This window comes from Equus przewalskii, chromosome 9 (assembly GCF_037783145.1).
Source record: "Equus przewalskii isolate Varuska chromosome 9, EquPr2, whole genome shotgun sequence".
NCBI lineage: Eukaryota > Metazoa > Chordata > Mammalia > Perissodactyla > Equidae > Equus > Equus przewalskii.
The window spans coordinates 58,567,154-58,593,055 of NC_091839.1; the positions used below are offsets into that span (position 1 = coordinate 58,567,154).

Here is a 25,902-nt window from a genome sequence, read left to right on the forward strand (position 1 = left end):
TAATAGCTTTGAACAACGTTATGAACCAACTTGATCTAATCGACCCATATAGAACAGTATTCCCAACAACAGAATATGTATTCTTTTCAAGTGTTTATGGAACATTTACCAAAATAGGCCATGTTGGACCATAAAGCAAGCTTAAAATATTTTCAAAAGGGGCTGGCCCCGTGGCCAAGTGGTTGAGTTTCCACTCTCCGCTTTGGCAGCCCTGTGTTTCGCTGGTTCGGATCCTGGGCGCAGATCTAGCACCACTCATCAGGCCATGCTGAGGCGGCGTCCCACACAGCACAACCAGAAGGACCTGCAACTAGGATATACAACCATGTACTGGTGAGGTGGGGGCTTTGGGGAGAAGAAGAAGAAAAAAGAAGAAGATTGGCAACAGATGTTAGTTCAGGTGCCAATCTTTAAAAAAAAACAAAAAACATTAAAACAAATTGAAATCATGCAGAGTACATTCTCAGGCCACAGTGGAATCACACTAGAAATTAATAACAGAAAAACAGAACCATTTCTAAATAACTTACAGGTCAAAGAAGAAATCACAATGCAAATTAGAAAATATTTAAGTGAGAAATAAAACATAATATCCAAAATGGTAATGCAGCTAAAACAATGCTTAGAAAGAAATTTATAGCTTTAAATGCAAACATTAGAAGAGAGGTTAAAAATTATTGATGTAAACATCCATCTCAAGATCTGGAAGGAGAAGAGCAAATTATCAATATCAGGAATGTAATAGGAGACAGCACTACACATCCTATAGACATCAAAAAGATAAAAGGCTTCAAATAACAACTTCAACAAAGTGAAAAGGTGACACAGAGAATTAGAGAAAATATTTGCAAATCATGTATCTGATAAGGGACATATATCTAGAATATATAAAGAACTCACATCTCATCAATAAAAAAATTAAAAACTCAATTAGAAAATGGGCAAACAATGGAGAACAGACATTTCTACAAGGAAGATACACAAATTACCAGTAAGCATATGAGAAGATACTCAACATCATTAACCATTAGGGAAATGCAAATCAAAACCAGAATGAGATACCACTTCACATCCATAAGGATGGCTAAACTGAAAAAAAAAGAAGACCAGATAACAAAGGTTGACAAGGATGTGGGGAAATTGGAACTCTCCTACATTGAAGGTGGGAATATAAAATGGTACAGCTGCTTTGGAAAACAGACTAGCAAAAACTTTTACATGAATGTTCATAGCAGCATTATTCATGATAGCCAAAAAGTGGAAAAAAGCCAAATTTCCATCAACTGATGAACCACTAAACAAAATGTGGTATAACCACACAATGAAATATCATTCAGCCATAGAAAGGAATGATATAATGATACTTACCAAAACATGGATGAACCTTGAAAACATCATGGGAAGTAAAAGAAGCCAGTCACAGAAGACCACATATTGCATGATTCCATTTATATGAAATTTCCAAAATGGGCAAATCTATAGAGATAGAAAGTAGATTAGTGGTTACCAATTACTAGGGGTGGGATGGCTTAGAGAAAACTGGGGAGTGACTGCTAATGGATATGGGCTTTCTTTTTCTTTTTCTTTTTTCAGGTGATGAAAATGTTCTAAAATGGATTGTGGTGATTCTTGCACAACTGTGAATATTAAAAATCGTTGAATTGTATACTTTCAGTGGGTTAATTGTATGGTGTGTTAATTACATCTCAACAAAGCTGTTAAAAATGTAAAAGGATGTTATGAATTACCTTATGCCAAAAAAATTGTCTACTTAGATGAAATGTCCTTTTAAAAAAATTTATTAAGGGCCAGCCCTGGTGGCCCAGTGGTTAAGTTCAGTGTGCTCCACTTTGGCAGCCTGGGTTCGGTTCCTTGGCATGGACCTACACCACTCATCAATGGCCATGCTCTGGTGGTGGCTCACATACAAAAAGAGGAAGATTCACAACAGATATTAGCTCAGGACAAATCTTCCTTAGCAAAAAGAAGAAAATTGGCAACAGATGTTAGTTCAATGCAAATCTTCCTCAGGAAAAAAAATTATTAAAATGAACACAAGAATAAATAGAAAATATGAATTATTTTCTATTTATAGAAATATAAATATAAATTTATAAATATTTATAAATATATAAAAATACATATAAATTACAGATTCAATATAATTGAATGTAATTTTAAAACTCTCCCATAAAGAAAAATTCAGGCTGAGACATTTCTTAAGTGAATTATTCCAAACATTTAAGGGAGAAACAATACCAATCCTAAACTTTTTCAGAAAATAGAGGAGAAAGGAACACTTAACAACTGTTTTTCAGGGGGCATTATAATCTTGATACCAAAACTTGACAGGAGCACTATAAGAAAATGACAGGCCATTTTCTCTTATGAACATAAATGCAAATCGAGCCCACTTTTCTTTAAAAAAAGATAAAAAATCATACCTAAGTGGGGTTTATTCCAAGAAAGCAGTTTTGGATTAACAATCAAAAATCTGTGAAATTCACCACATTAACAAACAAATGAGGTAAATTACATGATTATCTCAATAGATGTAGAAAAAGCATTTGACACAGTTCAATATCCATTCAAGAAAAAAACCGAACTCTCAGTAAACAAGAAGTAGAAGCAGGTTATTCAATTCAGGCCATCAAATGTGTCTATCTTCTGTATCTCCTCACCCAACCAAAAGTCACGATCTATGGCCACACTGAAGAGAAAACCCTAATGCGTCTGTCTGAACAATGCCTAGGGTATGGTGAAGCTCACTTGGAAGGAACCTGGGTCCTTGAATGACTACGAGGAACAGAGCTGCTTCACTCCCCTGGAACATCCACATCAGCACTGTTACATTAAACACACTTAAACAATTTTGTTCTTTAAGCCATTGATGACTGTCTTCTTGTTAAAACAGCTTAACCTTACCCTACTAATCCAGAAGATGGCGTGTAATGTAAAATAGGAGAAATCTCATTTGCAAACAGAAAGAACATTTTGATGATCAAAGATGACGAAGCATCAAAATGTTTACCCAGGGAAGTTACAGAGTATCTATCTGTGCAACTCTTCATGAAGAAGATCGAATTGCCCCACGGTGATGTGGGGCCAGCTTGCTTATCTGTTTAAATTCTGGTATTTGCTAGAATAAAAATCATTGTTTTATTTTGGTACACATCACATTACCAAATTTAAGGGGCTTTTAAAATGCTCAAAGCTGTGCTGATTCATTTGTTTTGCTGTATGGGCTCAGTCCATTTACATTTATTATAATTCCTGACATATTTGACCTTACTTCTTTTTGTTCTCCTTGTTTTTTCTCTTTTCCTGCCTTCTTTTGGATTTAAAAGACCTAGTCCTACCTCCCACCCAACTTGTTTGGGAAGCTCTAGGTTGCATTTCTATTCTTTTAGTAATAACTTTGAAGTTTTTGACATGCATTATACATTTTTCTAGCACAGTCTAAAGTTACACAATGTTTCTTTTCTAAACATGCCTGCTTTAACCCCACTGAAGCCTGCTTTAACCACCCACTGAACACCCTCAAACTCTGTTCAAACTAATCTTAATCTTTCTCATAGAGCTTAGATTTTACCACTTTTTAAACACATAATAAAAGATGTTTGCCATCAATAGTTAATTAAATGTACTTTTTTTAAAAAAAAAAAAACACTATTGAAGCAATTCTCGAGAATCTCTTTTCTGGGACTTTAAATGAGGACCCGATGCCTGCCTGTCACAGAGTAGATGCTCAATGAATGGAGCCCACCCTATCCTCTCTCCCAAAATAAATAGCCGTTTGTCTCTTTAACGCTAGACATGAGTGCTCCGCAGGCATGGATTCCTCTGGGTTGGATCCATTTCATGGACAGTTGTCAAAAACTGACCCCTCCTTATGCTAATTTTGTGAATACTGTACTTGACTGTGGCAAGCTAAATGGTGCAGGATTAAATGTTCTCATTTCTGAACTGTGAAGTGTTGAAACTAACCAGGAAATGAAGGCAGAACGTCCATCCCTTCGGAAAAGAATCAGCCAATTTATGTTGCTGCTGCTCTTGGCTGCCAGTTGGAAAGCAGCTGTTAAGGCAGCTGTTTAACTGTTTGCCTAAGTTGAAAGGACACTGCCAAGTGGCAAATACTTTTCATAACAACATTTTACTTTTGCTAAGAACAACAACAGTGCGTGTTATTGAGCTCCAGCAGTGTGCCAAACGTGACAGATTTATTACTCCGCACGTTTGCAACCTAGACCGAACGTGGGTGCTCATTTCCATTTTTAATATTTATAAAAAGAATAAATAGTCTCCCAGAGGAAGCCTCCACACAAAGCATCTCTGCAGCTTAATTATTTGTTGAGATGGCAGCGGATTAACTTGAGAAAATGAAAGGAAAATATGAAAATCTTAGAAATATCAAAGGAAAAAAAAGGAAGGTTTAAATATTTTAAACCTCTTTAATGCGGCCTAAGAGTGACTGTACCCCTACTTGTCCAGGACGGGTAAGGGCAGCAGTAGCATCGTCAGGACACACATCATCTACTGAATCTCCTGAAATTCATGGGTTCCATTCTGGGTCATGCAGTTAATCTGTGTCGTTAATTAGAATATTGACAGTAAGTACTTAGGAAACAATTGTGTTGAATTTTTTGACAGGCTGTGAACTGGGTGGGATGGGGGAGGGTTATCAACTATTTTATTTAATGGTAAAAGCAGTACGGTAAATATATGTTCAAAATTAAGAAAACACGTTCAAGTGCATAAGTATTATTTTCTTCCAAAGCCAAAAGTGCATGGATAGGATCAGGTTAGATGGCTCTCCACCCTCAGCATCTCCAGCCTGGTCAGAAGCTCATGCCTTCAGAAAGGTTTCTGGAGAAATCCTTAGTCACGTAGAGGGATCCTGTACACACCTATTGTTTGTTCCTGTTGAAGCAATACTAGATGTCAACAATAGCTGCCATTCATAACATTTGGTGTGTAATCCCCGGTAGCCTTTAGGAAAACTATAGGTGTTGAGCGAGGGGGATGCATTCCCATTTAATAAACCCCCACAGTCAAAGCTGGAGCAGAGACATTGCTGAAGGTGAACTGGGCTGAATAAAAATATGGTCAGTGGAGATTCTAAGCTTTGTTTTCTCTACTGTTTACTAAATGGTAATTAAATCATTAAGCAACAACAGTCTAGTCTGGCTATTTCTTCACATTGCAAAAGCATGCATTTCCACAAAGTTGACATGATTTCTTGGACAAAGATAGACAAAGTTTCATACACTGGGTAATAGTCACCAAGGGATCAGCCACAAGCTTTGTGCTCTTCTTTTTCAAGGATACAGAGAAACAGTAAACACAAACCATGGATGAAATTTATAAGATCACTTCCACGGAAAGGGTCCAGCTGTTGGAGAAAGAACTGGCTGTGCGATTGACTGAACTGAAGTCTGAGATAGAAGAAAAGGAGGTTCTTCAGGGAACAGCTCATCGAGCTTATAGGTAAATGGTGGCTGTGAGAAGGCAGAGTCTTCAGGGCTTTTAACCCTCACTCTCACCCCATAATCTCCATCAATCCACCCTCTTTCTTTTTATTAGGACGATTGGCATTATCTCAAGCTCAGACTTGACTGCTGTCCCTAGGTTTTCCTGTATTCTAGAATTGTCAAGGCATTTAGGGGCAATGTCCTGCCAAAGAAAATGGAAAAGTGCTCTTGCATTTCACAAATACCATTGTCTTAAAGTTTCAGAAGCTATTATGTATACAAATCATACTCAGTGAAAAGAGTTCTCATTGCCTCCAATAGTATTTTAATTGAATTTGACCTTGATTTTTAAAAATTTTATTTATTTATTTGTTTATTTATTTATTTATTGAGGAAGATTAGCCCTGCGCTAACATCTGCTGCCAATCCTCCTCTTTTTGCTGAGGAAGACTGGCCCTGAGCTAAGATCCGTGCCCATCTTTCTCTACTTTATATGTGGGACGCCTACCACAGCATGGCTTGCCAAGTGGTGCCGTGTCTGCACCCGGGATCCAAACTGGCAAACCCCGGGCCGGCTGCCAGAAGCGGAACGTGCGAACTTAACTGCTGCGCCACCAGGCCGCCCTGAATTTGACGTTGATTTTGATGAGAAATTTCAAAAGTGAAATAATATTAGATACCTGCTGATGAATTCTGCAAGATGATGTTCTGCTAGGAGCTATTCTGTAGGTAAATGCTGCCAACGATAGCAATCAAATTCCTTTAGAGAAACGGGGTAGCCAGATCAGCCCTTAACTGTCAAGTCTATGGACCCAGGACCTTCATATCCCTCTGTTTCTGTTACTGCCACAATTGATCAAGAGGAACAGTTTTAAGAACCCTGTTAGGTTGCGTAGCTGAGTAAACACAGTGTGCACGGTGGGGGCTGGGGATGGAAGATCAGGAGAAGCAGCAGGAAATATGTGCGTTAGTACCTTGCGCCAAAGACAATTTTGTAGAACCAGTGGTCACTGTGTTTTATAATTTGGTGTTTAAAGCCCTTGACTGTATGAAGCAAATCAAAGATTGTGTGATGAAGCGAGGATTGTGTGATAAAGTGAAAGGATAATGGAATCTTGCAAGTCATAATTTCTCTCAACTTTCGTTTCTTTATTTGAAAAAAGAGATTAAAAATATGTATCTTGACTACCTTATAAAGATTAATTGAGATAATGCATGTTAAAGCACTTTGAAAATTAGGAAATACCATGCAAAGATCAAGAGTTGATACTGTTACAACTTAAACATCAGCGCATCAGGCAAGTGGCATCATACATTGCGATAAGAAAGGCTTTCTGAAGTCCCTTTTAGGACAGAGTGATGGGAAATCTCTGGATACCTATATTTTTCTACTCCCCCAAACCACTAAACACTGCACCTAGAAGAATCTATTACTCCAACAAATACTTATTGAGCGCCTTCTGCTTGCCAGGTTCTGGAGTCCAAGGAAAATGGAAAATGTCCTCTCCTGGTAATCACCTTGGCATTCTCATTCCCCGCTAGACTGAAGAATCTATTGAGATCTGGAGGATGACTGGGTCTTAGTCATTTGACCCCCATAAGCCCAGGTCTTTGTAGTTGTTAAGCGTTTCATAGACACTTGCTGAATGAATAAATGAATGAATGTATGCTGTATGAATAATGTTGACAAACAAATGAGTGAATCTCCTTTTTTGTGGCTTGATGTACACACCACTTATGTTCACCAATCTCTTTTAGGTCATTCACAGACACTTTGAGGTTAACTGACAGGAAAGACATGATCTGAGTAAGAGAGGGGTGGGGCTCTAAGGCCAGGACCCTCCCAGTTTCCCAGCATGCCAAAGAATTAGAAGACAAGAGGGCAGGCAAGGGATGCGTTTCTTCTGTTTCCCTAATTGCCTGGTTAGTAGCTTGTCCCCTTTCTAGTTGGTTACTGGTTCTCTACCTCCATGAGGCTGCAGCCAGGATTCGGGTACCTAGTCATCACAGAAAGTATACTTTTGATTTATTAATGCTTTTGCTCTCAAGGCCCTTTCAGAGATTGCCTCATTTTTTCCACCAAAGCCAAGATGTGAGGAGATAAGCGAGGCATTTTCTCCAACTTCAATTGGGAATTCAACATAAATGGCTCAATGGATTGCTTATGTTCACGTGGCTGAGGGACCTCCTGACTGTCAGCCTGGTGTTTTTTCACAGGACCATTGCCTCCACTGGGGGAAACTGCTGGCAAGCATACAAACTAATGGTCTGCTTTCACCTTCCCTTAAAACTTATCCATGGAGACTGATAGGGTCATATGAACAACATTAACCTAAAGTTTGCTGCCTCCAATCCCCCTCAAACCTCGAGGTAGTTTCTCACATGTGTTCCAGAATTACCTGCTGTGCCTACCTTGCCAACGTTTGCAAAGTCCCTTCTTAAGAAAGTGACGTCTGCACCAGGGTTGCTGTGCCCTGATGTTCCCAAAGCTGCCAAGACTTGGGGTGTATCTTACACCACGTGGGGAGAGCTCCCCTCTTCCTGACCCAGGGTCCCACCCTCTCACTGGGCCCCACAGCAGGGCCGCTTGTGCCTCCTGGTGTCAGAGCCCATGATGCAAACAGCTTCCTCTTGACTGAGCTTGGACAGCTGTCCACGAGGCTGCTGAAGCAGGCACTTCTGCTGTTTTTCCTAGAGATAAATAATTATTCTGACGCAGAAATAGTGGTTAAAATAATTTCCAAAGTATTTCATGTTTGATATTTAAGGGTCATTTTCACCCCCATATAATTGAGCAAGAACCAAAAAATCAAAATATTTTGTTTAAATTAAAAGATACTGGTTGCATGGTCAACTAGGGTAAGATAGAGATCTGATGAGCACAGTAGTTGTTAAAGATGAGGTTCCTGGAGGGAACACAGGTAGGGGAAAGAAAAATCCTCACCATTGTGTCTCTCCCTGTACTCTGGAGTCAGAAACAGAGAGGCATAGACAGAAAGACTATGACTGTGTGGGGAGGAGGAAAGGAAAATTGGCCCAGGGAAAGGTTTAGCAAACATGAGGTGTACACAAGAGAGAGTCCAACTAAGACGAAAGCATGTGGCCTTTACTAGCCCCCAGCAATCCAGTATAGTATGGTATACTTATTTAGAAATGAGCAGTTGCAGAGATATGGAGGACTCGGAGCCTATCTATAATCTGATGTATTTCAGCTTCTATAATTACAGCTTCTATTGCATATACCTTTCTGCAGCTCTGTTCAAATACCAAAGGACGTCTCTTACTTTAGAAGAGAGAGGGAACTGGCTCTAAAGAGAACTCTCCAGGTGAGCAAGAGAGTGGGCAATTCCAATACAACAATAAATTAGATTTTGCTGACTTGTTGGAAACTCTTAGCAGGAAAGTTTATTCTTGCAAACAAACAGTTGATGTATTGACAATAGTTATGAAAACAAACTAACCCAGTACTCAGCTGACTGCTGGAGCAGAGCAGGTCACTACTTCCTCAGAGAGATCTGATTTTTATGATGTTTTAAACTTTACAGATCCTTGATTTGTGACTTTAAAAATCGTTATTTGGAAACCTAGGTATAACAGCATAATGTATTGTGTAAAAACTGTCAGAAATTGTATGTCGGTTTTTGTCATAAACACTGGTAATTTTATTCTCTTATTTCCCCTTTGCTTGCCTGCTCTGTTGCCTGGGGTTCAGGTGGCCGAGTCAAAGCCCCTTGTTGTTCAAGCAGATGTCCTGCAGAGGGAGCTAGAGAGCTGCCTGAGAAGAGAGTACACTGCTGAAAATTTACCTTTGCTTCTGTTGCAGGTAAGAGTCAAAAATTGCAAAAGCAATTTGAAAGACAGATCTGGAATTTAGTAGAAATGTATGAACAAAGCTGGCTTTGTGGTATATCCTCTGGTAGGATTTTCTCTACATGTGTGGTTTGCAGAACTTGTTTAGTGTAAACACTCTTCTTTGTTAGAGACCCATGCCCTACTTAAGTTCAGCTTGGTTACAGTTGCTAAACGATTGACTAAGTTTCTACTAATTAGTCCTTATGCTGGTATTATGAGGCAATACAACATTGACTAAGATTGTCTCAGTCCTTAAAAAGCTGTTGGCTGACCTTGGGGAGATATTTCTGGAAATTTCAAGAAAATAACTCACGACACGAAGAAAAAGATTTTCCATAAAGATTATTATTGTGCATTATAATAAAAGTGAAAAAAATGAAATTGCCTTAATGTCTAACAATAGGAGAAAGAGTTAAGAAAAATGCTGTAATACTTGATAGAATCTTCTTCTGCCATTAAACACTTTTTAGAATAAGGAATTATTATGTTCTTGTGTAACATCAGTTAACAAAAACCAGTGTGTATATGTGTGTGTGTATGTATCATAATAATGGCCATGTAATGCATAGAAGAGTCACATAGACCAAAATGTTAGCAATCAGTCTTTGGATAGCAGGATAATGAATTTCCTCTTTTAACTTTTATAGATTTTCTAAAGTTTTTATAATAAGCATATATTGTTTTGGTTTTTAAAATTCTTTGTTCTTTGCTCTGGTGTTATAAGTTATATCCTCGCTATGCACACAAATTAGTTCATTAGCAACTAGTCGGTAATTACTAATAAATGAATCACAAAGAAACAAAAGATATTGAGATTCTATTTGCAAGTCAAACTTTTGTCATTACCTTCACCCAGGATTCTCTTTCACTATCATTTCCGGCACTCTTCATTCTTTTATATATTATCAGTGGTTCTCATGGCAGAGAAGGGGAGGGTGGAGATGGGGGACATTTGGCAATGTCTGGAGACATGTTTGGTTGTCACAATTTGGGGATGGGAGTAGGTTGCCACTGTAATATAGCAAGTAGAGGCCAGGAATGCTGCTAAGCATCCTCCAACGTACAGGACAGCCCCCACCACCAATGTCAGTGCTGGGGTTGAGAAACCTTGGCAGAGTTGATGTCCATATGATATCATTTATCTTCTGCCTAAAGAACTTTAACATTTCTTGTGGTGCAGATCTGCCAGGGACAAATTCTCTCAGTCTTTGTTTTTATGAAAAAAGTCTTTATTTGCCTTCATTTTAGAAAGGTATTTTTGTTCAATATAGAATTCTAGGTTGATAGTTTTTCTCATTTATCACTTTAAAAATGTTGCTCCATTGTCTTCTGGCTTCCATTTCCCAACACAATGTGTCCTTTTGTTCTTTGGTTGCTTTTAAGATTGTCTCTCAAAGGTTTGAAGCAATTTGATTGTGACTTTCCATGATGAGGTTTTCTTTGTGTTTTTCTTGCTTGGAGTTGATGGAACTTCTTGGATTGTGATTTTATTATTTTCATCAATTTTTTACAAAATTTCAACCATTCTTTCTTTCTTTCTTTTTTTTTGAGAAAGATTAGCCCTGAGCTAACATCTGCCGTCAATCCTCTTCTTTTTGCTGAGGAAGTCTGGCCCTCAGCTAACATCTGTGCCCATCTTCCTCTGCTTTATACATGGGATGCCTACCACAGCATAGCTTGCCAAGCAGTGCCGTGTCCACACCCGGGATCTGAACCGGCGAACCCCAGGCCACCGAAGCGGAACATGTGAACTTAACTGCTGCGCCACCAGGCTGGCCCCACCATTATTTCTTCAAATATGTTTTCTATGTCCATCGCTCCTTCTGAGACTCCAATTACACATGTGTTAAATCACTTCATAGTGTTCCATAAGTCACTGAGGCTGTATTAATTTTTTTCAGTCTTTTTCTTCTCAGTACTTCATTTTATATAGTTTCTATTACAATATCTTCAAGTTCACTACTGTTTTCTTCTGCACTATCTAATCTGCTGTTCATCCCATCCAATGAAATTTTTATTTCATATATTGTAGTTTTCATTTCTACAAGTTCTATTTGAGTATTTTGATGTTTTTCATTTCTCTCCTTATGATGTTCACATTTTTTCTTTCAATCCTTGAACATGCTGAGCATATTAATAATGCTTTTTTAAAGTCTTTGATTGCTATTTTCATCACTGATGCCATTTCTGGGTCTGTTTCTCTTCATCAATTTTCTCCTGTTTATGGGTCATATTTTCCTGCTTCTTTGCCTGTCTAGCAATTTTTTTTGACACTGGGCATTGCAATTTTACATTATTGAATGATGATTTTGTTTGTACTCCCTTAAAGCGTGTTGGACTTTATTCTGGCAGGCAAATAAGTTGTAGATCAGCTTCATACGTTCAAGGCTTGGTTTTAAGCTTTGTTAGAGCAGGTTTTGAGTAACCTTTGCTCTAGAGATAGTTTATCCTTATTACTAAATTGTGACCCCTCTGACATCTCCAATGAATGCCCCATGTGTTCACTGAGGACTCTTCATTCTGTCTGACTGGAAATTGAACATCTCCTAGCCCCGTATGAACTCTGAGAACTGTTCAGTTTACAATTCCTAGTCAGTGTTCTTTGCACAGCCTCATGGAGTTTCACCCTCTGTATGTATGGGGTAATAATCAGCAATGAACTCAAAGGCGTCTCTCTGCAGGTTTCTGGAGCCCCTTGTCTATATAACTTCCTCCTCTCCAATACTGTGCCCTGCAAACTTCAGTTTATTCGACTTCTCAAACTTTAATTTCTCTCTCCTTAATTCAGAGAGACCATTGGGCTCTGCTTAGGATTCCCTTTCCTACTCCATGGTTCAGAAACCGCCTTCTTTAGGCAGAAAACCAAAGAGATTGTTGGGCTCATTTCATTTGTTTCCTTTTTCTCAAGGACCACAGTCCTGCGTTGTCTGTTGTCCCATGTCAGGAAACAGTTGTCTCCTGTATTTTGTCCTATTTTCTAGTTGTTTATGATGGAAGGGTAAGTCTGGTCCTACTTATTCCATCATAGCCAGTATTATTTTTATTATCAGAAATAAAATATTTTAAAAGAGTTGGCTTATTTAACTACTCTGAAGTATAAATAAAATTTAAAGTTAAAAGCTATAATTTACCTGTAAAGTGTTTTGTATTTTAGACTCATAACTTCAGTTTTTAAGAAATTTTAAGCTCAACTTTAGACAATTTTACAGGGTTTTTTGTCACTGCGAAAATTGTTCACTAACTGATAAATGAAACTACAATCTGTTGGATTGGCAATGGATCATATAGACTTAGAAATGCCTACTTGCTTTATTTAAATTCAAATGGAATCATGAGCCAGATTTCCTAATTTTATGATCTTCATATAGAAAAAATCATTCTTTCCAAAACAACCAGAGGTTCCTATTGTTAGTATTCTTGAGACTTAATTCAGTCTTCCTGTTATAATTGCATACTAAGTGTTCATTTTTATTCTCATTGTTAAAGTATTATACAGAGAGAATTACTCAGCTGGCCCAGAGTAAATATTTACACATGCTTAGGTGGAAGAGGTTTTGCCAGCACAGTAAGATCATGGAGCAACTTTATCCTCTTTACAAGGTAGGAAGCCTATGAGTAGAACCTGTACTATTTGTCATAATGAAAGCAAATGGTCCATAAGCTTGTCAATACTCTATTATTAAGTATAGTCATCATGCCTGTACATTATAACTCTAGACTTCTTCATCCTATATAACTGCAAATTCGTGCCCTTTGGCCAACATCTCCACATTTCTCCCACCCCACCACGCAACTCCTGGTAACCACTGTTCTACTCTCTGCTTCTATGAGTTCGACTTTTCTTTTTCTTTGGATTTCACATAGAAGTGAAACCATACAATATTTGTCTTCCTCTGTCTAGCTTATTTCACTTAGCATAGTCTTCTAGCTTCATACATGTTGTTGCAAATATTAGAATTTCCTTCTTTCTCACGGCTGAATAATATCCCATGATAATGTGGTAATATATATGTACCACATATTCTTTATCCATTCATCAATCAACAGACTCTTAGGTTGTTTTCATATCTTGGCTTTTGTGAATAATGCTGCAGTAAAGACAGAATACAGATATCTCTTCAAGATACTGATTTTGTTTCCTTCAGATATGTACCCAGAAGTGGGATTGCTGGATCATATGGCAGTTCTATTTTAAATTTTTTAGAGGAATCTCTATACTGTTTTCCATACCAATTTATATTCTCATCAACAGTGTAACTTGTCAATTTTTTTTAAGTCACAGCTGAAGATGGGAAAGGAACTAATGCATGTACCTACTTGCCTATTCTGACTGTGGCAGAAGATAATGATACCTATTTTTAAGAATAAGATTTGAAGGAAGATTTATATGACAGAAAATGCACTTTCCTTCATAGACTTGGTCTCCTCTGCTGTAGGTAAAAAGCTGAGAAGCCAACTGCAGTTAGCAAACATCCTCATGCACTGACCTTTGCTGGAGTCTCTTTCCTTCAAAGTCCTAAGAATGTGACTACTGCCCTTGTCAGTCAAATTCAGAATGTGGAAGAATTTTGATATTCCAAGAGCCCCTTATTTGGCCCCCAAATAGCATTACCCTTTGCTTGGAGGCAAATGACCTCAGAGAATAAGGCTTGCAAATAACCACGTTCTGTCTTTGCCTCTCTCTTAAATAGAAACAAGTTGCCTACATTATGCAGGAGTACAACGATGCCCTTCAGAGAGCTGAAAGATTGTCTGTTGCACGAGAAAACTTCCTTATGGGAAAAAACAATCCACCTAACTTAGTGACACAGGAAGACCTGACTATCTACACAAAGTGGTTAGTGTGTCACCTACACTCACTCGAGGCTGTTCACCACTACCTGCAGGTACGTGAAACAGTAATGTGACGATGCAGTGCCCTCCCAGGATGGTCAGCACATTGTTTTCTCACATCTGTCACCTCGTTTTGAACTGTCAGTTTCTATATTCCACCCGCCCCACAAATGACAGGAAAATAATGGGTCACTAGCTTTTTTCCTTGAAATCTTATTTTTTGGAACTTTGTTCTAATGAAATCACTCCATTAATTTAGCTTTCTCAGAGATGTCTCTGCTGTGCTATTTCCTATTCTCTCTGTAAGTTCTTGTGTCATCATCTTGTTCAGGATTTAGCTCACCAATGTAGATCCACTTTTTTGTTCAGCAATACCTAATGAAATTCTAATGTATGCCAGGTACATATCCTGGTCCATGTTGGGAAGGTATAGTCTTTACTGGAAAGTAACTGGGTCCCAGGATGGTAGGGAAATGGGCAAACAAATTGTCAACTGAAATACAATGTGATAAGAAAGAATAGAATAATTATAAGCACAGGGTAAAGAGTGTCACAGGGGAGAACCCCTAACCCAGGCTAGAGGTATCAGAAGGGGTGAAGTGGTCACATTTTCACTTTAGAAAGATTATTGTTTTGCCACCTAAATCTTTCCCGACTTCTCCATGCCTTACCTCAGTGATACCACCAACCACAGAGTTACCCAAACCAGAAACCTGCCACATCCTCACATCATCCCTTCATCAGTCAGTCACGATGGGGTCTACTTCTGATTCCATAGGATATGGGATCTCTTCCCACTCATGTGTTGTAGTAACAATCTGCTCATAAGTCTGGGTCCCCCACTGAACTGTGAACTCTTTGAGGTTGGTTCATGTCTTGTTCATCTTTGTGTCCCTAGCACCCCATGCAGTGCCTTGTCCACTAGGGGTGCTTGATCAATGCAGACCTGCCCAGAGGTTAAGGTAGCTCAGAGCTGGTGACAGCGCCAGGTCTCCCAGTTCCAGATTTAGCCTCTCATGATTAGCCAGTTTGCTGAGGCCCACCTCTACCTCCCTCCTTCTCTATCAAAGCAAAGGGCTGCTCCTGAACCAAAGTCTGGAAGCTTCTGTGAGAATCAAGTTGACATGCGGCCTCTTGGTCGTGCCCTTCTGCAGGCCCTCCAGTATCTGCCCATCTCCAAAGTCCTGAGTGTAGTCAATGAACTCCCTGAAGTTGGTCAGGAGGATGAAAAGGTCCGTGTTGACGACATCCAGGGTTCTGCATCTCCAGGCTGTATGGATACCAGCATTTCAGGTAAGAAATTAGTCTCCTTTCCCCTAGGGTTATGTGGAGAAAAGAAGATTGTGATTTTGCACATGTGCTGTTTTGTCACATAATCTTGCTTGAAATTTTTCTGCATACCAGAAAGCTATATCTCCTTAATAAACAACTGTTAATTTAATGTTTTCTGGTGGAAAAAAATAGCAAACACTTTTCTTAGGTGTTATTATTGCTGTAGTTATAAATAGGAAATTAAGAGAGAGGTGAAAAGCAATGCATTCGATGTCGAGAACGCTGAGTGCTAGACCTGTCTGTTATGGCCTTAAGTGTGGGTCTGCATGTTAGGTCATTTCATCTCCTTAGACCTCAATTTACTCATCTCCAAAATAAGCCTTTCAGATTAAGTGAGTTCTAAGATTTCTTTCATTTTTAATATTGCATGATTTAAAAGACTTTCCTTATCTGAATCAATTTAATAGACTTAGTGCCCTTACCTTGTGTTACAGATGACTGGAAACCTGATCAGGTTTCTACTCTGAGTGACATATTTGCTTGGGGTATGTACCGGATGTACCTGGAGAGGCAGCCAACCCATTTGTGGGGAATCAGAGAAGGTGTCTCAAAGGAGCGGAGTCTAAACTGGGTGTTTAGAGAAGAGTAGAAGTGAGCCAGGCAAAAGGAGGTGAAGACTCTCACCTTCTAATTTGTCGTTTAATGTATAAATCATACTCTTTGTTTACCCTGAAGGCCTATAGGTAGTTCAGCTCCCACTAAGTCATTCCTCAAAGGGTCTGTTTCTCCTGCAGACTGTGAGAAAAGGGAGTCCAGCCTATGTCCCCCAGAAAGCCAGCACCAGATGTTTGTCAGATAGGCCTGGCCGAGCACAGTGCAGCCTGTGGATTGTGAGGGAGAAGGTTGGGCAAGAAGCAGAATGGCCTTCCCCATCAGCAGAGGAGGCCCTGCCTCCAGTTGTCTCAAAGGACTCTCCCTTTTCTCTTCTGGTGTTTACTGATCTTAATGCTGTTGATTTTGGACTTTTCCCAGAGCCGACGAGAACAGAAGCTGCTTTCATCTTGTCCCGACACGCAACAGAAACAGAAGAACTGAAACCTCAGCTGAAGCTCCTGCTCTCCCATTTCGGTATCCCCTATGACGTAGAGGGGCTAAGGGACGCTGCTAAGGACACAGAACTTTTATTCCTGGTACTTGATGGACTCTTTCTTAATACAAATATGTGTGTTCATGAAAGAAAACACTAGTATTTGCCACAGAGTTTGATTATGTATACTGCCACAATGGTTTCTAGAGTGATAAAATATAATAGTAATAGGTGAGATTCAGAATAACTTCTCTCTGTAAGAGTAATGGGACACTTGAATATCCAACCCAGAGGGGCTGTAAGATTTATTTTTCTGCAGAATTTAAAGAAAAATGTAGGTTGTAGCTCATAGTAGATGATGTAAACATAGCCAAGATTTAGCAAATTTTCATGGTGGAGTTGTCTAGTGTCTAAAGCCCTTCACTTCTCAGAATGTGTTGCAATAGCTCTACTGTTAGCAAATGCTTTATATTCAATAGAGTGTATATTGTGTAGCAATTTCTAGAGTCATGTGGTCTGCCCTCTTATAACATAGCGTTGCACTTCCTTAAAAAAAAAAACTCGGGGCTGGCCCCGTGGCCGAGTGGTTAAGTTCGCGCACTCCGCTGCAGGTGGCCCAGTGATTCGTTGGTTCGAATCCTGGGTGCGGACATGGCACTGCTCATCAAACCACGCTGAGGCAGCGTCCCACATGCCACAACTAGAAGGATCCACAACGAAGAATATACAACTATGTACCTGGGGGCTTTGGGGAGAAAAAGGAAAAAGTAAAATCTTAAAAAAAAAAAAACAAACTCACTCATATTATCAGAAGCCATGTTAAAACTTGTTTCCCAGGGAAAAATAGGATTATTTTTTAGTTTCTACAATAAAGATTTTTTTCTAGCTCTGGGTGTATAATATTTGCAAATTTATATATTTGATAGGTAAAAGTAATAAATTGATCCAAATTGGCCAAAATCAAGTCTGAATGTCTTTGAACGCTCCTCACTGTCTCCTCTATCACTATTTGCCTTGACCTTGAAGTTTCACTTCCACGTGTGTTGTTCCAGTGTGATTTTCCTAGGATTATTTCCAGTAGTGTGTAACAGACTCTTTAAGCTCATAGAACCCGTGGAATCATACGTCCTCTGGTTTCTTTGAAGGTGAAGGTGTTTAGATTTTGCCTTTCCTTTTGTATCACCAGAGGCACTATCTTCAGCAGAGTACTTCTATGGGAATATCTTTACCCTCATTGTCTCCATGTATTATGATAGACAAAATCCAGAAACAGAATAAGATGGTGTTTAAAAAGAGTAAATAAATAAAATAAATTTTAGCACAGCAGACTATCATCAATGATAACAAAAGAACATGAGGCTGCTGAGCACTCTCACAGGGTAGCCTTGTTCCCCAAGAATCGCTTGTCTCCTTTATATAGTGATGGTTTCTACTTTCGATTTTCTTATCACCGTATTACATGCAATACCAGTTGTGCTCCCAAGATAATCAATCACATTACAACAGTTTTTTGTAGAGAAAGAGTTCCATATTTGGCTACTGTTTATTCTGATTCTCTAATGCCCTAGAGCAGGGTCAGCAAACTACAGCCTGCAGCCCATCACCTGTTTTTTTAAAATACAGTGTTACTGGACTACAGCTATGCCCATTCATTAATGCATTATTTATGGCTGCTTTCACACTACAACCACAGAGTTGAGTAGTTGCAACAGAGACTGTATGGTCTGCAAAGGTTAAAATATTTGAAAAAGTTTGCCGCCCTAGCCCTAGTCTAGCACTGTCTCATTGAACTTCCTGCATGGATGGGTCTGGTCTGTATCTGTGCTGTCCAATATGTTAACCACTAGTCACGTGCGGCTACGGAGCACTTGAAATGTGGGTAAGTGCAACTGAGGAACTAAATTTTATTTAATTTTAAATGAATTGACATTTAAATGTTAAACAGCCACATGTGGCTAGAGGCAACAATATTGGATAGCAAGCCTGGGAAGGACCAGCATTAACTGGAGGAATCTTTAGCTCTATGACTCATTGAACTCACTCACTCATCCTAGAAACCTTTGTTGAGGCCCTTGTATGTGCCAGCACTGTGATAGGTTCTGTGTGTATAATAAAATATAGATAATACAAGAGTGACTATTTTAACCATTTTCAAGTGTACAGTTCAGTGACATTAAGTACATTCACATTGTTGTGTAACCATCACCACATGGTAGGTTCTTGAGATTCGTAGGCTGTGGAAGCTCACCACGTAGTGAGGAAATCATGACGCAGTGTCACCAGTGCAATGACGTAGGCACGGCACAGGCTCAGCCAGCCTGGAGAAGGGAGGAAGAAGTGTTCTGCAGCTGGAAGTTATGGCACAGAAAGCACAGGAAGCACTCAGTCTGAAAGTGAGATGTGAAGGGATTGGCTGAGGTACCTTAAAGAGTTTTCACAGGTCTTAGGCTCTGGACCCTTCTCTCTGCAACATCCTGGTCAGGCTTCTGGCAGCCGGATTTATCTAACCCCTAGATTTTCTAGTTTACCAGGAGGCCAGAAAAAGTGAATGTATTTCCTTTTTGGACAATTTACTTCCCATTTACAGTCCGTCTCAAAATATGTATAAATAAGTATATCATATAATTTCCAACATTTGGAAAAGATATTCAGAACAAGTAACACACATACACACACACAATTATGATAATGAGCTGGCTGAATACATGTGCCTCTCAGCTATATACCTTTAAGGTCCTGTGATTGTCACAGAGTTGTGTTTTGTGAATTAGTTTGACTCCAAGACTGTTTCAGAGGCGATCGGTAGCTGTTTTTGAAACTGCCTGCAAGCTGAGGCTTTTTTCTGACCTCCACCTCTCTTTTCTTAATCCTGTTTAGGTTTCCCAAAAATTTCAAAGCATCTTCATGGAGCAACAGAGAATGCAAACATTTCCAGATTATGATGTTGGGAGAACTAAAGCAGAGAATTTGGGTTTGGCAGGACCTAGTATGGCCTTGAAAAAGAGAGCCAACTGGACTTCCTTTATAAAGGTAAGGAGACCTGTGGTGACAGTCACCTCTCACTGATGTCAGCAATGTCATGAAGTATCCTCCAAGTGGGCAACCTGGCAGCACCAAGTCTGTCAGGTCCCTGTTGTCCCCTCTACTCAATGCCCTCAACAAACTGTCCCCTGTGACCAAGGATAGGTGCCTGTCAGAGGCAGAGAGAGAACCTGGCTCAGTGCACCAGGATCTCCAGCTCCTTCCTGCCTTGGGTCTCTGTTGAAGTTAGCCATGGTGATCTACCTTCTCTAGAAGTTCCCCATACTCCCGTACCCCTCTCTATTGGGTCACAACTCCCTTCTTGTTGTTAGTGGTCTCGACTATTTAGCAAGAACAAAGAATAGCAAATTTTGTGTAAATCCAGCCTTTCAGTCAAAAATTGTTTATTGAGTACACCCTGTGTGTCAGGCATGGCCCTTGGTGCTGGAGACGTACAATTCACAAACAATACACAAGTCTGCAGATTAAATGAGATGATTTTAGGGGGTGGTAAGTACAGTCGATTCTCATTATTTGAGGTAGTTATGTTCTATAAAGTTGCACAAACACTGAATTAACAAAAACCAAACTGTTGCTCATAGGGGAAATGCGGGGTTAGGTTCATCAACTGATCAATACATTACCTTGTTTTACGAGTGTTTCTGTTTAAAGAATATGTTGTTGATTCATTAACCTCAAACTTGTGGCCAACAGTACTATAACTCATACCTAAAAGAAGTTCATTGATCACATGTATTTCTTCTACCAGACACTGCACAGCCTTCCTGCACCTAGGAACTGTAGGCAGCACTTCAGCACGATGCATGGGGGCCATTTTACACAGCGAAATCACTAACAGAAACCACAAAAGCACAAAAATGTGGCACTAAATCGACCATAAAAAGACACTTGTTTACAGTATGAGAGCTGAAACAAGAAGGCAGTATGTCACCTTGTTTGATCTCAGCTGGAAGTGTGGAGTTGGGCGACTGAAATTTTTCACCATTCTGTGTATGTTTATGAATGACCAGGAAAGCTCTGTCAGAATTGATTTTGGGGTTAAAAATAAATTTTAGTGACTGGCAAATTTGCAAATACAAAATCCATGAATAATATGGATCAATTGTATTATGAAGAAAACAAAAGTCTTACGAAATAAAGATGGACGGAAGGAAAGGAGAGAAATCAAAGATTGCTCCTAAGTCTGGGGCTCAAGCAAGTAGGTGGTTGGTGTAGGGGAAGCCAGACTTCCATTTTAGATTGTTACACTTGCCATCCAAGCATAGACATCAAGGAGACAGTTAGATATAATAGGCTGGAGCTTAGCGCTAGATATAAATTTGAGAGTTATCAGTGTATTGATGTATTTACAGCCATAGAACTAATTTTGAAATAGAGCTTGTCAGTGTGAAAGGTGAAGCTTCACATGTGGAGTCAAAAGGAGTCTTTGTAGGCAAACTTCTCTTGCCCCATAAATCAAGTGTGATGCCCAACACTGATGGATTAGGGTCCCTCTTGCTCATGGATGGTGTTGTGTTATCCCAGATGGAGCCCCTGCGTCTCATAGGCCAGGCACCAATAGTGACTGCTGCTGCCATCTTCATCCACAAATCCGTGAACCCACGCGGACCCTTTCCAACACTTCACATGCTCCAGCAAAGTTTCCAGCTCTGAGGCCAGATCCCATTTCAGAAGCTCCTTGAATCTCTTTGCTTGCAACTCTTGTTTAGAACCGTTGTTACGTTGTAACTTTGTGTGAACACGTTTACCCACTAGATTAAGCCAAAATGTGATCCTTGGCAAAAGAAGCTTTTGACCAGACTAAAAGAACGGAGAAGAATAGATGTATTAATGCAACTCCAAGCGAAGTTTTTGAAGGTAAGAAAGTAACCATGTTCCCAAGTAGATAAAATTCTTGCTAAAATTGTTCTCAGAAAGCCGAATTTTCTTTCCCTTTTAAAAAAATGTTAGCCATGGATTCACTATGAAGGCTTTATTTGGAACTTTCTAATCTAATTGCCAAACTTTTATAATCCTGTTAGCTTTCAGTAGAGAGTAACAATTGTCAGAAGAGCCAGATTTTAGACCAGCACTAAGTCTTTGTGTGATATTGGTCTAGTCACATAACCTCCTTGAGTTTTAGTTTCCTCATCTGTGAAACAAAAATATGGGACTAAATTATCATATTTTTATTGTGTTAAAAAACACATAGCATAAAATTTATCATCTTAACCATTGTTAAGTGTATGGTTTAGTAGTGTTCAGTATATTCACATTATTTTGAAACAGATCTCCAGAACTTTTCATCTTGCAAAACTGAAACTCTATGCCTTTTAAACAGCAGTTCCCTATTTCCTCCTCCGTCCAGTCCCTCAACCCCCATTCCTCATTCTGTTTCTGAATTTGACTACTCTTAGATACCTAACATAAGTGGAATCATACAGTTTTTGTCTTTTTGTGAATGGCTTGTTTCGCTTAGCATAATGTCCTCAGGGTTCATCCATGTTGTAGCACGTGACAGAATTTCCCTCCCCTTTTTTCCCTCCATGAACATTTATATCAGCTTTATTCGCAATAGCCGAAAATGAAACAACCAGATGTCCTTTAGTGGGTGAATAGTTAAACTAACTGTGGTATATCTATACCATGGAATAGCAGTCAGCGATAAAAAGCAACAAACGAGTGAAATATCCAAGAACCCAGATGAATCTCCAGAGAACTATGTGAGTAACAAAAGTCAATCTCATAAAGACTGTTTGAGTCCATTTATACCACACTCTCGAAAAGACAAACTATAGAAATGGAGAACAGATTTGTGGGTTCCAGGGGTTAAGGAGAAACTGGTGAGGAAGGAAAGGGAGTCCTGCTGTAAATGGGCAATATGAGAGATCCTGCGGTGAAGGATCTGTTCTACATCTTGAGTGTATCAATATTAGCATCCAGGTTGCAACACTGTACTACAGTTTTCAAGATGTTAACATTGGGGGAGGTAGAATGAATGGTACATGGGATCTCTTTATGTTTTTTCCTGATTTCTTTAATTGTGGTAAAATACATAACATGAAATTGACCATTTTAACCATTTTTAAGTGTGCAGTTTGGTGGTGTTAAGTACATCTATATTGTTGTGCAACCATCGCAGCCATCCATCTCCAGAACTCTTTTCATCTGGAAAACTGAAACTCTCTACCCATTAAACAATAATTCCTCATTCCTCCATCTGTTCCCTTGGCCTCCGGCAACCATCATTCCACTGTCTGTCTCTGTGAGTTTGACTGCTCTAGGTATCACATATCAGTGGAATTATACAGTATTTGTCTTTTTGTGACTGGCTTATTTTACCCACCATAATGTCCTCAATGTTCATCCATGTTGTAGGATATGTAAGAATTTATTTCCTTTAAGGCTGAATAATATTTCCTTGTATGGATCATCCACATTTTGTTTATTCATTTGTTGATGGACATTTGGGTTGCTTTCACCTCATGGCTATTATGAATAATGCTGCTATGAACATGGGTTTGTAAATATCTCTTTGAGATCCTGCTTTCAGTTCTTTTGGATATATACCCAGAAGTGGAATTGCTGGATCATAGGGTAATTCTGTTATTAACTTTTTGAGAATGCTCCATGCTATTTTCCATAGTAGTTGCAGCATTTTACAATCCCACCAACAGTGCACAAGGGTTCCAATTTCTCTGCATTCTCACAAACACGTTCTTTTCTTTTTTTTATATTAGCTATCCTAATGGATATGAGATGATGTCTCATTGTGGTTTTGCTTTGCATTTCTGTAATAATTAGTGATGTTGAGCATCCTTTCGCATGCTTGTTGGCCATTTGTATATCATATTTAGAGAAATGTCTATTAAAGTCTTTTGCCCACTTTTAAATTGGCTTATTTAATTTTTTGTTGTTGAGTTGTAGGAATTCTTTATATATGCTGGATATTAACTCCTTATCACATATATAATTTGCAAATGTATCTCTGATCTACTCAAGATTTCCAACCCTGAGCGAGTAATGCAAGTGCTCCAAGATCATGCTGCAAAGACAGTCCGTCTGGTTCCATCTCATCCAACTTTCATGGCTTCCCAGGATTTGCATCAGTGCAAATATGACCAAATCTGGGAGAACATTTATAGCAACATCAACCTCTACCAGGTACAGTGGAAAGAAATAACCCATATGCCTTTCTGTTCAACTCACGACCTGTGTGTTGATCTAAGAAAAATACTTTGGTAGTTTTTCAGAGACCCTCCCTGCAAAAGCTCTATTTCCTAGCCAAGTTTGTTTTCTTTATAAAAAGATTAAATGCTAATTAAAAAGAGAGATATAAAGAGGTGTAATATAAGATGTTGCTGTCAGGACAGACTCAACAGGTAAATCCCAATGCAAAGCTGCACACTCCAGTGCCAAACACCAAATGAGTTGGACAGTTGTTAAGTATTGTGAGCGTTTAGAGGGAAAGTGGTCCCCACAGAGTTGGCTCTACTGGGGAAAGCCTCTTGAAGGAGGAGGAAGCTGAGCTGGGCTTGAAGGAAGCACGGGGCTTAGGGAAGTGGCGGTGGAGAAGGAAGTAGGGAGCACATTCTAGGAGAGAAGCATGAACAACAATGCAGAGCGATACTGTACGTGGAGTGTTCAAGTCCAGCTTGGTTGAGTGGAAGATTCATGTGGAAATATAGTGAAGAGAAGTTTTTTTCAGTGGGGAGGAGGGGGCAGCTTGTGAATGACCATAAATTCCAACCTAAGGAATTTGTGCTTTATCCTGTAAGGGAAGTGATATATACAAGGCTGTATTTTTCAGGAAGATCAACATGGCAGCAAGGTGTTTCTTGGATTGAAAGAGGGAGAGATTGGAGGCAGGGAAGCCAGTATCTACTACATAGGATAGACATGAAGTTTGGCAATGAAAGGAAGTTTCTACACAAAGCTAGTGGATATTTGTCTTTACAATGGTGCTGTAACATTTTTGAAGCTCTAATCTGCTATTATTTGCTGCTATAAGAGAAGAGTTTTATTTCATTTGCTTATTTAAGATGGGAAGACTCAATGTATTTCTGGAAGTCTGAGAGGGAGGAGTAGCGTAGAAGAGGAGATGGAAGATAGGAAAGGGTAAATGTGAGAAGCAGATGACTCTAGGGAAATAGGAGGGGATGGGATGAAGAAACCAGGTGGGGGAGTAATTTTGAGAAAGGGAGAATGACATCACCTCCCCTGAGGTGAATGAGATAAATAGAATTTTCAGGTGCAAAAAGATAAGATGTGGGAGCTTGTGAATGGCCCTGGCTGTCTCAGGAGAGGAGGAGGAGGCAGGGGGAGGATGTCAGCATTAGTAAGTAGAAGGTGAGAGTGGCTTGTGGGGAGGTGTATCACTGTGGGGAAGGCTACAGGATCGCCAATGAGAAAAGAATATAAGGATGACCATGTAGCTAAGAGGGCTCAGATGAGATAAGAGGGCATGAATTTATAGCGAGGCCATTTGGCATAATAATTCTATTACATTCACCCCTAAAGATAATTGTACAGTGACTAAAAATTATACACAAAGTTGAAGGTATGGAGAAGTTTATTAGAATGCTACAGAGAGAAGCACTGTCATGATCCACCATCCCGGGCTGGGTATGGGAGGAAGTGAAAACCTGAAATGGTTACACTAATGACTTATAGATTGGCTGGAAGCAAACACACATGTGCACGCAGGTGTATACACACACACACACACATGCACACACAACTTCTATACCTTTTCAATTCGTTTAAACAAGGATCTAGAGAATTTATGAAAAATGAATTGGCCACACAGATCAGGAGCAGATGCAGCATATCATGGCATGGATCTCCCTGCCCCTGAACTCTCTGATGGGACATGCAACCACCAGGGAGATTCTCTTCTCAGCTAGCATCCTGCCAGAGTTGAGAAAATAGCCACATTTTCCCTATCTCATTGCCATTTCACACTGAGGTATATGTCACCATTCAGGAGGACATTATACTAGCAAGGGGACATTTAAAACATCTGGGTCTTCTGCTTCTTGAACCGAACGTAGGGGGAAGGGCATAGGAAGCAGGCAAGAAGGGGGGCGCGAGGGCAGAGTCAGCCTAGTTACCCCCAAACAAGACCTCTGCTCCTAGGATCTGGATACTCTACGTCTTGATGCTGATGTAACCTTTACCGGGGGAGTTCTGCTATTAACATCTGAGAGCCATTGCCACAAATCTGTTTCCCTCCTTGGCTGAGAGAATAGGAAGAATTGAACTCCTGGGGGCCAGAGGAGAGTGAAAGGAGGTAAATATGAGTGAGGGAGAGGTGGGAGGCAAAGGAAGATGGAGTCAGAGATGAAGAGCTTCATGTTTGAAATC

General features: G+C 39.6%; 1 protein-coding gene across 5 annotated transcripts in view; it reads left to right on the forward strand.

Moving 5' to 3' along the window:
• Positions 1–25,902, forward strand: part of CCDC162 (uncharacterized) — a 165,506-nt gene that overhangs the window by 16,781 nt on the left and 122,823 nt on the right. For 2 of the 5 annotated variants that reach the window (XM_070559199.1, XM_008520826.2), the window contains exons 2-11: positions 5,324–5,487; positions 8,725–8,797; positions 9,184–9,294; positions 12,810–12,923; positions 14,015–14,209; positions 15,311–15,449; positions 16,461–16,618; positions 19,393–19,545; positions 21,313–21,414; positions 23,539–23,700. In XM_070559199.1, coding sequence (XP_070415300.1) covers positions 5,351–5,487; positions 8,725–8,797; positions 9,184–9,294; positions 12,810–12,923; positions 14,015–14,209; positions 15,311–15,449; positions 16,461–16,618; positions 19,393–19,545; positions 21,313–21,414; positions 23,539–23,700 — 1,344 coding nt within the window. In that variant the 5' untranslated portion in view covers positions 5,324–5,350. The remainder of the gene's footprint in view (positions 1–5,323; positions 5,488–8,724; positions 8,798–9,183; positions 9,295–12,809; positions 12,924–14,014; positions 14,210–15,310; positions 15,450–16,460; positions 16,619–19,392; positions 19,546–21,312; positions 21,415–23,538; positions 23,701–25,902) is intronic. The other 3 variants (XM_070559200.1, XM_070559201.1, XM_070559202.1) reach the window with 3 other exon arrangements.